The 15,008-nt window shown below is 31.3% G+C and overlaps 1 protein-coding gene across 1 annotated transcript; it reads right to left on the reverse strand.

Moving 5' to 3' along the window:
- Window positions 1-5,755: 5,755 nt before the first annotated feature.
- On the reverse strand, window positions 5,756-8,453 carry LOC133818467 (pentatricopeptide repeat-containing protein At2g20710, mitochondrial-like). Its single transcript, XM_062251352.1, has 2 exons — window positions 8,070-8,453; window positions 5,756-7,122 (listed from the first exon to the last, which is right to left on the reverse strand). The coding sequence occupies exons 1-2, from the start codon at window positions 8,334-8,336 to the stop codon at window positions 5,899-5,901; spliced, it is 1,491 nt and encodes a 496-aa protein (XP_062107336.1). The 5' UTR covers window positions 8,337-8,453; the 3' UTR covers window positions 5,756-5,898.
- Window positions 8,454-15,008: the final 6,555 nt, after the last annotated feature.

Below are 15,008 nucleotides of genomic sequence, written 5' to 3' on the forward strand. Positions count from 1 at the left end.
TGAAGTTTTGGTAAAAATAGTAATTTAATGGGTTGCAATTCTAGAAGTTATCATATTTGAATCTAATATCCATTTTGACCTTTATCTTTTTATTTTTATTATTTTGTTGTTTTGAAGGGAACTTATAACAAAAGTATATAATTATGTTTACCATTCTTTTATAAATTTTTGTGTGCATTGTGTTTGGTACTATGTTTGGGTTTGTTGGAGTAGAGTTAAAGAGTGTTTAGATTAAGAGAATGTGAAAATCAAGTGTTCAAATGAGTTAAGATTACTCTCAAATCAAGCTAAAAAATGAGACTCGCTTGGAAACACAAACTCCCAAAGTCATCAAAAATAAATTTACCAAACATGAGATAGATTTGACATTTTCATTCCCCCCAAACCAAACTCTCATACCAAACATCCCTTTAAGGTTTACTTTTTCATAAAAAAAAATTATGATACGAAATGTTTAGTAATTATGGATTTACTTTTTTTTCTTATGTCAAAAAAAAAAATTTATTTTTTATATTGCTCTCTTTTTATAGTTTTTTTTCATTGTACATGTTGAAGTGTCGTTTAGTTTTGAGTACATTTTGGATGAATATCTAATAAAATGATACAATTTTGTTTATTAATTTCTTATGGCTATTTTTGTGCATAATATAGTGGCATGCTTATAGTTTATTTTTTACATGGTTTTTTCTAGGGTTTATATATTTTTGGACCTTGTGTTTTATCTCATTACCTGTTTGGACCCTGTGTTTTGACAAATTAATTTTTGGACCCTATGTTTTGTAAAATGGTTAAAATAGAACCCTAAACTCAATTTTGATGAAAAAAAAATTGAATATAACAACACAGTTTTTAAGCAGAATGATTTTATTTTTGTTCTGAATTGTTAGTTTGGTAAATTATTTGTGATTTTAGTTGAGAAAACATTGACCAAAATCGGATTTAGGATTCTATTTTAACCATTTTACAAAACATAGGGTCCAAAAAGTAATTTGTCAAAACACAGGGTCTAAACAGGTAATGAGACAAAACACAGGGTCCAAAAATGTATAAACTTTTTTTCCTATGATATGTAATGTTTACTAATCATTGATATACCTTTGATTTATTTTTATTTCAAAAATATATTTATTTTACATTTTTTTATCTTTTTATTTTGATCTATTTATATGGTTGTTTTCTAATTGTTAATGTTTTATTTAAAAAAAAATTGGTAGTCAAATGAAATTGTTTAAAATTTGAATTATTTTTGGAATATTAAGTTATTAATATTATTGATTTGATTTTCATGATCAATCCATATATATATAAATATATATATATATATATACTAGGTAAAAATAACATGTGATTCACTTCCGTTTAGTTTTAAAGTTATAAACATGTTTACTCAATTATTTAATTATTTTTAATTATCATATAAATTTTAAATGAATAAAAAATATCATAAAAATAAATAAAATATGTTTAATATAATGTAAGACACAAATGTATTAAAAAATTATGGCAAAACATTGTCTATAATTTTAATAAAAATCAGTTCACTTTTTTTTCTTCAATATATAATAGAATGAATTACATTTCTATAGTATATGAAAATATTTATATCAATAATCTCTACATATATAACATCTAAATGCAATATTGACATCCATATATATTTACATGGCTACATGACATATATGTAAATTACAATAATATTTAAAAAGAAATTAATAATAGAATAAAATAATAATAGAAAAAGTCATATTGTATAATAGTATACATGCATCAACTATTTTTAGTTTCTAATGTATCTCATAATATCCTTTGATGAATTTGATGAAAAAAAAGAGCTTCAATCACTTGATAAAAAATAAACTATCACACAAATTTATAAGATAAAAAATGATATGTATGGCCTTATCATAAAATATCTTAAAAATATCAAATTTTAATTAATTAATTTATTTATTTATTTTTGTTTAAGTTTATGTTTGTTCTAGTTTTTTATTTGGCAGTACAACAAGAGATTATATATTATATGTATAATATAATATTAATATTATACATTGATTTTAAATTTAAGTTTGTTTCTAATTTTTTTGAAAAAGAAGTTTGTTTCTAGTTGATAGTAGATTATATTATGTTATATGTTTAATATGATATATTCTAATACGTGAAATTTATGTTTAATTAAATTTTATTTAAGTTATAAAACGTATGGTTTTATTATTTTTAAATAATTGTCATTGTAAAATATCTCAAAAATATCTTATTTTAATCTGTTTAATTATTTATTTATTTAATTTGATTTAAGTTTAAATTATGTTTACAATCTACCGTTAAATATAATAATATTCTGTTATATATAAGAATATTTCATTAAAGTTAATGAAAAAAATAAAAAACTGTCAAAACTAAGAATTTCCATTATCTACACACTTATAAAAGAGATATATAGGGGACGACTACGGTGCAACCACTTTTTGTTTTTGGGTTATTTTCTACACCTCAATAATTTTTTTTTCAATTTTTTTGTATGACGGTGTACAATGTAGTCATTTAAGACATCCTGCAAATTTTCAAGTAATTATGAATAATTTACAGTATCGAAAACAAGATTCAAATAGCTTATTGCACCCATGCTTATTTTTTTGTATACTCATGTAAAATTCAAGTATTTAAACATTGTTTTCGACACTATAAATTATTCAAAATTTCTTGAAAATTTGTAGGATGTCTTGAATTACTACAATGTACACCGTCATATCAAATAAATTAGAAAAAAAAATTATTGAGGTGTAGGAAATAAAAAATGACTGCAATGAAGTCTTACCCAATATATTTATAAAGTTACTTTATAACTCTTTAATAGGAGGCATTAATTAGCATTATATATTTTTTTAGATTTTTTTATATATATACGTATAAAATAAATTAATTATAAAAATATTTTAAGAAATCTTATTTACATGTATAACGTGCCACATCACCATTAATATACCTCAATTAAATTTATTCTACCATATTTAGAAAAAACTGTAGAAATATCACTTCCCAGATTTTATTTGTTTTTAAGGTTTAGAAAAGTCACCAGTTAGTTGCTTATAATACTGATAAGATATCGATTGATTACTTTTTATAGAAACTTCATTTTAAATTATAATTCCTCACCTATATTCTGGTTACTTCCAAAGCCTGTCTGTATTTTTAGATTATATTGTGGCATCTTATTATCTAAAATATATTTACGTTACTTTCAAATCTATTTTAGAAAATAATAAGGTACCATATAGTATAACAAGTTATCCATATCATTCACAAATTACCATATATAGCTTATTGGCAAAGGATACCAATTAGTATACAACATAGGTACTTTTAAATAAAAAATTATAATACACATTTTACTCACTTGTGTTATTTTCATGTGAATTATATTTTTTTTATTAACCAAGTAAAAAAGAAGCTTAGAAGTTACTTTGGAATCTCATTAAAAAAAATACACTAAAAGTATAACAATTTATAGCTTATTAGAAAGGTTACTATTTAATATACTACACAATAATCATAAAATGTAACATTAAAATACACATTTTGGTCACTCATGAGATTTACATGTGAATGGTATGAATTTTTTATTAACCAAAGTGAAAATAAATTTAGAAGTTCATTTTGAATCATGGAAAAAAAATACACATTTTAGGATTCTTATAGTTAACTTTTTCACTTAACAAACTCAAAAAGCAACTACAATTTTTTTTTCTTCATTTCAGCAAAAAAAAAAAAAGAGTAAATTAAGATACTTTTTGGTTACTTTATAATTTATTTAGAAAACTATTGAAGTTTTTATTATAAAATAGGCTTCTTTATGCTGATTAGTTACTTTTTTTATATAAAAAAAACTTTATTTTTAGATCATAATATTTTATATACATTTTGGTTACTTCCAAAACTTATTTGTTGACATCTTAATATATTAATTAGTTATTTTTAAGTTATATTATTGTACCATATTATTAAAAATACATTTTGGTAACCTTCAAACTTATTTTAAAAAACTAATGAGTTGTCTATAGTGTAAGAAGTTACCATATTAAGTAAGTGTTTCTATTTAGTATACTTTATAGTCACTTTTTTAAAAAATAAATATAATGCACGTTTTAGTCACCATGTGTTTTGACATGTGAATTACAGATGTATTCTAATTAACCAAGCAAAAAAGAAACTTACAAGTTATTTTAAAATCATAGCAAAATAATGCACACATTTTGTTACCTACAATGTTAATAAGATACCGTTTGGGTACTTTTCCATAAAAGCTTAATTTTTAGACCATATTAATTCATATTCATTTGGTTTTCTCTAAATCTTAATTTTAGATATCTTAAGATACTAATTCGTTATTTTTATGTTATATTATGGTATCTTATTATTTAAAATATATTTTGGTAAAATTCTGACTTATTTTACAAACTAATTTTGTTAACATATAGTATATCAAGTTGCCATGTTTAGTAAATGATTTTATTTAGTAATATAATGCATGTTTTAGTCACTCATGTTTTTTATACGTGAATTATAGAGGTATAATGATTAACATAGCAAAAATAAAACTTATAAGTTACTTTAAAATCATAGCAAATAATGCACATTTTTTTGGACTCTTTGATTTACATTTTACTTAAATAAATTAAAAAGCAGCTACAAAGTTACCTTTTATACATAATAAAAACTATCAACCAAATTTCAAAAATAAGCTTGGAGTTAATCAACAATTTTTTTTTTGTAAAATGGTAACTAACCAATATCTAATTTGTATAATAAGCAACCAAATGGTTGTTTTTGATTTTGGTGACGGCGAGATAAGATATGTTTCCCACATATCAAAATGATCACCTAGAAGAGTAGGTCGCGATAATACCACTCTTAAGTCCAAACGACCAACGGTGTAGTGAGAATTTTATTTTTAAGTTGTGGAGAAGATAGAGAAAAAAGTAATATAATATTATATTGTTTGTAGAAAATGTTAGAATTAAGTGCATTCTTGTAATTAAGATGAGTGAAGGTATTTTTGTAATTAAAATAATAAAAAAGGTATCAAATGTAAATTTCTCTATATTTTTCAATTGTTATATAAATTGTATATTATTATGTAATTATATTATATTGTATTAATAGTGTAGTTTATTTGTTTTTAGGTTTATAATTTTTTGAACTCTATGTTTTGTTCCATTATTTGTTTGGACATCATGTTTTAACTAATTACTTTTTGGATTTTGTGTTATGTAAAATGATTCAAATAAACTCCTAAACTCAATTTTGATAAAAAAAAAAATTAACTACAATCACAAATAATTCACCAAATGTACAACTCACAACAAATTACAATCATTCTACCTAACAACTACAACTGTGCTGATATATTCATTTTGTTTCCATCAAAATCAGGTTTCGAAGTCTATTTAAACAATTTTACAAAATATAGACTCCAAAAATAAATTTATTAAAATACATGGTTCAAACATGTAATAAAATAAAATACAAAATTCAAAAAAGTATAAACCTTTGTTTTTATTGTATATACATAAAAAAAAAAAAAAAAACCCAAAAAATATCATATGCTACTAATACCATTATGTAGTATGCTATTAAAAGTTTTCATCCTTTCGAAAGCTGGCACTAGTAAAAAGGCAAATAAGATGACTAGTATTATTGTTAGAATTTTGTAATTTGAAGCAGGCAATAACAGCACATTAACGAAATGACAGTGAAATAAGTCGAATAAAAGTTTGCAACTGCTGTTGTGAAAGTGGTTCATTACACCAATCATGTTGTGAGCTTGTTTGTCATAATGACTATAACATCTTCTAAAAAATTTAACAAAACAAATGGTAGAGACATTTGTTGAGCCATATTTTACTCACTCATCTTTCCATCTACAGCATCATCATTCTCTTCCTTGTTATTATCAGCTTCCATTGCAACAAGAGCTCCTAAATCTTTATCACTGTTTAAGTATTCTACAAATTTTCTATGGAAATCATCCGAGCAAAATCCTCGTTCATGTAGTAACCTCAAAATCTCATGCGCAGGTTCCATGTTTCCCTCTTTCTTCAAGTATTCAAGAAACGCTACAAAGGTTGTACGGTTTACTTTCCATCTTGGTCCACCAGCCAAAATCGCTTTCTTCATGCATTCCACTGCCTTTCCCATCTCACCATCTATACAACATTGAGTTGAAAGGCACAGCCATAAGTTGGCATCAGGCTCATATCCACTATTACTAAAAAGCCGGTCTACACAAACGAAAGCTTTCTCCAGAAGACCTTTCTTGCAATAAGCACTTAACATCAAGTTTGCAATCCTATTATCAAATAATGTGTTCACGGATTCCCATTCCTCAAAGATTTTCTCCATGCCATCAATGTCATCAAGCTTCACTAGTGAGCTGAACATAGAAAGATACCCGGTGTTATACACTCTCCCCACATTCTTGAACAGATTCCAAATACGATAAACTTCATCCTTTTTCCCTGTAGCAGCATATAGTGTGAGGAGGCGTTCATAAGCAATCTTCCTTTCTTTATTGGGAATCACTTGTTCTGATCTGTTAAGCTTAATCAATGCCTTTTCGGGAAAGCCAGCTTTCAGGTACCCATTTGCAGCAATAAAATAAGAATGGAAGTCCAATGCAATTTGATGATCAGCTTCAATCTTCAGTAAAAGCTTTTCCATTTCCTCTATGTTTGAAGTAACAGCATAAGCATTCAACTGAATGTTTAATGTGAACCTGTCAAACTTGATGCCATTTTGTTCCATCTCTTGCGTTAGTATCTTTAGTTTCTCGTGCTTTCCCATCCGAGAATAGAGGCTTAGCATTGCATTATAAGTCAATGCAGTTTGGATGAACCCCATCTTTTTCATCTTCTGGAAAAGGTCCTCTGCTTTTTCTAAGGATTTTTTATCGGTGTAACAATTTAACAGAGTGCCATGAACTTTATCAATTCTGAAAGACTCTGGGATGCTATTAAAATTCTCCTCTGCCCTCTCTAGACCATACACTTTTGAAATCAAATCCAAATGAATTGCTATGTCTCTAGAAGAAGGCCCAAAGTTTGCTTCACTCAGCCATTCTGATATCTGAATAACAACACAGTGCCAGAATCGTACTCAAGCTCACAGGGTTTTACCAATGACAAAATGATGATTGAAAAATTACATTTCTTAAATACAGGGGTTGATGACCCAATGTATAACTATAATCATTTACCATGTCATAAATGCACATATAGTGGCAAAGTAGGAAAGTAAATTCCATCAACTAATAGTTATAATACTAAGACTATGTTTGGAAGGAGTGAAGGAAGATAGGAATGAATGAGAGGTAAATTACTTGAAAGAGAAGGAAGTAGAAGAGTATCCTTCCCTTAAATTGTGTTTTATTAGAGAAGATCATCAAAGTGTCCTGATTCTCCTCTATAACATAGAAGGGAGAAGCAGAAGCAAAGAAAAGAAAAGAAAAGATTTTGTTTGTAAAACTTGAGTGGACAAATTTCTCATTCCACTTCCCTTTTGTAGTTATTCTAAATTAAGTAGGCGCAGAGCAGACAAAAACATAAAAAGATATTTATGTTTAAACAGAGACACCAAAACATAAATAGATAGACAATCTCAGTGCCTACTTAATTTACAATAACTGCAATATGGCACATATTTTTTATTCAGACTTTATTCTACAAAAAAACTATTTCATTCCATTCGTGATATGTTATCTCTAAGGTTAAAATCTAAAACAAAAACAACACAAACAAAAATATCTTACCCAAGAAAATATTTTCCTCTATGGTTCATCAATACTTCAACTAAAAGAGTTTGACATGAATATCATGTTCCTCCATTTATGATTCATACGTTTGTACCGTCCTAAAACAAATATCATTAATTCCATTTAAATAAATTACTCGAAATCGAAAAACATCCATCAGAAAACAACAAATTCTCGTCATTATCTTCACCCAAAACAAAAAGAAGTGAATGTAACTAAAGTTGAACAAGTATGTCACCATTATACATATAAATATATGTACCTGGAGAGCCTGAGTGAAGCGACGATATTTACGGAATTGCTTGATGATTTTTTGGAGCTCAGATTGCTTGACGTCTCTACCTTCTTGGGCCCACTGTTCGAGCACAGGGGTCATGGAAATCTTGGGATCCCCCAACCGCGACATCCGATGGTACAGAGTGTCAGTTCGAGGCGAAGAAGAGGATATGGCTTCATTGGAGTAGAAGAAGGCCCTTACAACCCTAGAAATGGCAACAGCAGACCAGGGTTTAGCGGCAAAGTGCTTCATTAGAGGACGGTATTGACAGATTGTTCGGAAGTGTGCACGACTGAGGAGGGATTTTGGGTTTAAGCTTCCTAACTGTCTTCTTCCCCCATTTGGATGTGTACTCTCAACTAATTTGTATTATTTTTATTCTAGTATTATTTAGATTCCAAAATTGTCCCTGTCATAAATCTCTCTTTTTCCCCTATTTTCTTCTCCCTCTCTATCTCTCAAGCTCTTGTACACAAAAAAAATATATACAAATTTTCGAGCTTATTTCAGGGTAAGTTATGAATCCTTTGAAGGCAAGGACTTCATTTTGGATTTCGGATCAAAAATCATATGGATAAGTATATATTTGTTATATATATTAAGGAAACTTGTTTATCAATATTGATTTTGCTATTTCAAACAGATCTATGGATGCATTCATGTTTTATTGTAATTTTTCACTGTTGGAATGGATTTTCTTTCCTTTCTTGGTTTTTTTTCTGGGTTTTTGTCTGCCTCGATAGGACTCGATGGTCCTCGATGGACCTCAATAAATCTCTCATTTGTTTATATCATTTGTCTACCTCAATATGCCTCGATAGGACTCGATGGTCCTCGATGGACCTCGATAAACCCTCACATATTTATATTATTTGTATACCTCGATATGCCTCGATGGAACCATCACATAAGGGGGAAATGGCTACCTCGATGAGAATCGATGGACTTCGATAAAACCATCACATAAGGGGGGAAATGGCTATCTCGATGAGACTCGATGGTCCTCAATTGACCTCGATAAAAACCTCAAACTTTAGGAACAATGGGTACCTCGATGAGACTTGATGGTCCTCGATGGACCTCGATAGAGGCATAAAACTTAATTTGTGTAGTGTATGCCTCGATGGGTTGACCTCGATAGTTTGATAATTTGACCTCGATATGAATCGATATTTTGCTGTTTTATGTTGTAGTTTAACTTTTTTACCTTTGTTTTTTTTGTTGCAGATTCGACTGTTTCCATATTTGTTGCATTCAATGGTGTTTGGGAACTCGAAAATAGGGATTGGATTTTCAAGGATGCTGAAAATCAAGTTCTGCTCGTGGAGAAGGGTGTGACTTATGAGCAACTGCTTGAAATTCTATACGATGAGCTTAAAGTGGATAAATGTGTGCATGACTTGAAAATTGAGGTCCCGTACACATGTCTATCACAATCCGTCAAACCTACCATTATAAAAAATGATAGGCATGTGCGTGCATTCATTGGGTTAGCATCGAAATCTGTAGATAAGTTGATTCCTCTATGTGTGACATTGATTAAGAATGGAGGTGATTAAGAATGGAGGTATAAGAAATGCATTGGCTTCTGCCAGCATTAATAAAGAAGTTCGATTTGAAGAGAACATTTCTCCTCCATGTCATGGTTTCAAAGGAACTCAAGGTGACATTGGAACATGTGTTCATGAGACAAATCCAGGCGTCATAGTCCATGATGATATCTCGGTTAGAGATCTGCCATATTTGCATGACACGGCGGAGTACGATCCCTATGGCTACGATCCTTATGTCAACGACGATCCTATTGCTGATGCAACAGATCTTGGTGGGCCAGATGTTAGGGCATATTTGCCAACACAGAGTTAAGATGTTATGGTAGATGAGGAGCGCAAAATAGAAGATCAGCAAACACTTGGGAGAAGCAGTAGTCGTCCAGGTCCAAGGAGAACCGATGATAGTTTTAGATGGAGTTCTCCATTGGACTTAGGTGAAGATCGTAGAACATGGAGTGCTCCCCTGTTCACCAAAGAGGATATAGAGGCCTCACATCAACTTCATTCCTCAACCAGCAAAGCTTCAGGAGAATTGCACCTTGGGAAGTTCTTTCAGAACAAGCTTGAATTGAAAACCAAAGCATCCATATTTGCGATGAAGAATAATTTTGAGTTTATGGTGAAGAAATCTGGGATTGATGTGTGGTACATTACCTGCGAGGATCCTGATTGTGGTTGGAGATTGAGGGGTAAGAAAAAAATGCGATCTGAAATGTTCGAGATTACTGTATACAACGAAGTACACACTTGCTTGCAAGAAATTCAAGATAAGGACCACCGTCAAGCATCACCGTGGGTTGTTGGGAACCTAATCAAGAGGAAATTTTCTACCGATGGTACTTGGTACATGGCAAACAACATAAAGGGAGGACATGAAGCACCATTTTGGGGTCGAAATGAGCTATGAGAATGCGTGGAGATGCAGAGAAAAGGCTCTTATGTATGTCAGAGGGACTCCCGAGGAATCATACTCCAAGTTACCTGGATACCTGTATCAGTTGGAGCATAAGAACCCAAGTACAATTACTGATTTTGTAGCAGAAGATGGTCGTTTCTTATATTGCTTCTTTTCCCTCGGTGTTTCTAGGCGTGGTTTCCAGTACTGTCATCCTGTAATTTGTGTGGATGGAACATTCTTGAAGAATAAGTATGGTGGCCACATGCTCTATGCTGTTGCATTGGATGCAAACAACCAGTTGTTTCCAATTGCGTTTGCATTGGTGGACAGTGAGAACCATAACTCTTGGACTTATTTCATGAGAAAATTGAAGGAAGCCATAGGGTACGTTGAGAACCTTGCTTTTGTATCGAACGATAATAAAAGCATTAATCATGCTTTGGAGCTTGTGTTCCTAGATGCCTATCACGGTGCATGTTACCATCACATCTGTATGCATGTGGTGGCAAAATTCAAAACTGACCACGTGCAAGACATCATGGGGTGTGCAGCGTACGCATTTCAAAGAGCGGAATTTCACAAGTTCTTTGACAAGATTAAGGTAATTGATCCGCCCATTGCTCAATATCTAGAGGGAATTGGCTTTGAATGGTGGAGTAGCGCTTATTTTCCTTGTAACCAATACAATATCACGACGAGTAACTACGCAGAAAGCTTTAATAATAAAACCAATGAGGCAAGGAGCTTTCCCGTCGCCACTTTTCTTGAATTCATAAGATTAACTCTTCAGTCTTGGTTTGCAGATAGACGTGAAAGAGCTGCAAAAGCAAAAACTGTGTTATCACCTGAGATGGAAAAAGATTTGAAGCAAATAGGTGATAAAGCAATTTTCCTGGATGTCCAAGTCCTTGGTCATCACGAATTTCTTGTGGTCGATGGTAATAGTGATGGTGAGGTGAACTTGGCCACAAAATCATGCTCTTGTGGCATGTTCCAAACCATTGGGATACCCTGTGTACATGCTTTTGCTACAGCTAGAAAAAGAAGCATAAACATTTACTCATTGTGTTCCCCTTACTATAGAATCGAGGTATTGAGAGACACTTATAAAGATACTATTTACCCTGTTGGGAACGAGGATGAATGGGTAATCCCTGATCACATCAGAGATATGGTTGTCGGCGTCCCCGTTGAGAAAACCCCTGTAGGAAGGCCCAGGAAGCAGAAAGTGGGTAGGCGAAAGACAAACCGCTATGCTTCACGCGGGTAAAAGATCGTCAAGCCACGTAAGTGTAGCAGATGTGGTGGTAGTGGGCACAATAGGAAGTCATGTAAGGCTAGGATTTAAAAATTTGTGTTATGTAATTATTCAATTGATTTTGATACTTTGTTGGTTTTGATCTAAATATATGCATTTATTATTATTTAGCTATCGAGGCAGATTTGATTTGACCCATTGCGTTTTGTCGAGGCAGACACATTATGTGAATTTAATAGTTTTTTATTTAATAACTTTTTCAAAAAATATTGTTTCATAAAAAATAATATACAAAACTAACTATATGTTATACTATACAAGATGTGTATCAAGAAAATGTAAGGAGCATCACGGGGACAAATTTTGATAGAATAGGTCCAGACACCACTTGGTCCTGAAATGCTGGATGTTCTCATCGATAACGGTATCGAGTGGTAGCCTGGCAACCAAATGCTCGATATGTTTGATGGCAAACATACCACAATCCCCACTGCATATAATCGATTTTGTGTCAATACAAGATAAAAATAACTTTGATATTCACTTTTCAAAATACACTAATTAAATAGGGGAATACCTTGTCTTAGTCTGAGGACACTCCTCCGGAGGAATACGACAATAAGAAAAAGGCTTTGCATTCTGCTCAGGAGATACCTAGAGGTCCTCATGGTCGTCAAACATGCCAGAACTGTTGGGGTTTTATGCCCTAATTAAAACCCAAATTCTTTGTAATCTCATTTTATTATCAATAAAAGAATAGAAATCATTTTTTGACTTGGTCATTCACTTTGCTCACATGTTTTATTTTCATGATTATTTGTTTAATATAAAATTCTATTAAATCCCGAGCATATAGCTAATCTTATTTATAGTGACGTAATGACAGTAGAATATAAATATGATTATATGTTCAAAATAAGTTAGTCCTAAGATTAGTCAGTGCACCGGATTTACACTGACTTGCCAATCTACGATATGATCTACTTACACATTACAGTGTTATGTTCTTTCTAGAACATTAGCAAAGTAGATAAGATCGGATGTATTTGTTACATCGGACAGGACCGATATTGACAGTTGATAAGATAAGTAAACATACCGTTATTATCTATTCTAGTCATATCATATAGTTGACCATAGGTCAATTCAATCTCAATTCTGAGTGGTTAGTATTCTAACTGATTGTATTATTTGAGTTCTTTGACTTGTTCGTTACCAGCTTACCCTACGGACTAGCCCATACTTACATCTTGGGAACTCGGTAGTATAATTGAGTGGGAGTGTTAATCATAGATATGAACATCTATAGCTTCTGATGAAGAAGTGAAACGATGGTTTCCTTTTAGTTTGGTTCAAGGTGTTAAATGATAGAGATCTCATTTCAGTAATTAAATTAGTTTACTGAAATATCATTTACAAGGAACTAAGTGTTTTAAGGATAAAATACAATGAGGGGTAAAACAGTATTTTAGTCCTATCTCATTGTAGACCGTCTATAGAGGATTGAGTGAAAATTATGGTTGTAACAATGGATAATTAATAGCGTATCTATATTTGTTATAGAGCGTTCTATGAATTCAAGAGTGCAATTCCAAGTCTATAGTGGAGTCACGAGGAATTAATAAGTTAGTAAATTTATTTGTTAGATTTATGATAACTTATTGGAGCTTGATTTCATAGGCCCATGATCCCCATTGTACCTTGGATAAAATCATCTAGATAGTCTCAATTAATTTATTTAATCATCAATTAGAATTATCAAAGTTGACCAGGTCAATTTTGGATAGTTTCACAGAGTTGTGTAATTTTGAGAAGAAAAGAGAAATTATGGCAGATTTATTAATTAAGATAAATTGGTATCTAAATTAATAAATATGTTTAAATCAAGGTTCAAATTATAAATAATTAATTTGATAAAGGATTTAAATAATTATTTAATTAATTAAATAAATAGAAAATAATGCAGGCCTTGATTTTAAGTCCAATGGGCTTATAATCAAATGGGAAATTTCACGGGCCTATAGCCCATGATAATTTCGACCTAGGGCTTCAAAATGGCTATTATTTTATTGATTTTTTAATTAAATTAAATGGCATAATTGATTCTATAAAATGAGTGCTTAGAGAGAAGTCATCAGTTAAGATTTCTAAGGGTTTTTGATAAGTTAGATTTTCTGATAGTTTTATATTCTCTCTAAACACAAGTCCTTTTCTAAGCCTCTTTGTTATTTTCTCTTCTTCTCTCTATATCTATCTCATGTGTTGAGAATTGCCCACACTAGTCTAGGTAGTTCTAAGGATACATTGGAAGATCGTGAAGAAAATAGAAGATCGGTTCAGTTTCTTGATAATACTCTGCGACAGAAAGGATACAAGAGTTAGAGAAACTGAAGGAAGGACTCTTAATTCCGCTACGTATACTGTAAGTATTATATTATTTGTTTCTCTTTGAATTCAATTTTAGAAACATGTTTTAGGCTATCTCGTATTAATTTGTTTAATATTAGATATACATGAAAATAAATAAAGATCCTGTATAAACTTTTTCCAACAAGAACACCATGACAACGAAGGCAACAATAAGCACCAAGGCTTGATCACTTCCTCCAACAAAGTTGGACTAAGCACGCTATGGTTGGAATCATAAATATTGATGCACCACGTTGGAATGGAGACTTCATTGGCGATCCAATGTGCGGCTTTCTCGACGTGCAAGGAAAATATACTTCACTCATGTTTTGCCATGATACGAGGAATTGATTATCATCGCCCTTCAACATTTTCAGAACATCATCGTCCCATGTATACTTAGTGACGGTCTCTCTGAAATGATTCCAACGACCTAGGCACACTTGGGGGAATATGGTGTTCATGATCGCAGTATCCTGTAGAAATGTAGCATGATAAAAATGGCGTCGGCGGTGTAGCATATGCAAAGCGGCATCAATATGCTGAAAAAACATGAAAATTCGTGAGTACCATTAATATATTTTTAAGATTGAATTGAAAACATAAATGTAATTAACATACCGAATCCCAAAGCCAAGTCTGGACTACGTGCAACTGCAAGAACCATGCCACACCGTGCGTCCCAGAATGGACGTTCCGATCTCTCTTGTTGTCGATCTTCCCAATGATCAACTTATGGAAGCTCTTCTCCTACTACGGGTCACACTTCCTCAAAGGTTCTGCAACTAGCCCCTGTTTATCTTGTC

This window comes from Humulus lupulus, chromosome 2 (assembly GCF_963169125.1).
Source record: "Humulus lupulus chromosome 2, drHumLupu1.1, whole genome shotgun sequence".
Taxonomy (NCBI): Eukaryota; Viridiplantae; Streptophyta; class Magnoliopsida; order Rosales; family Cannabaceae; genus Humulus; species Humulus lupulus.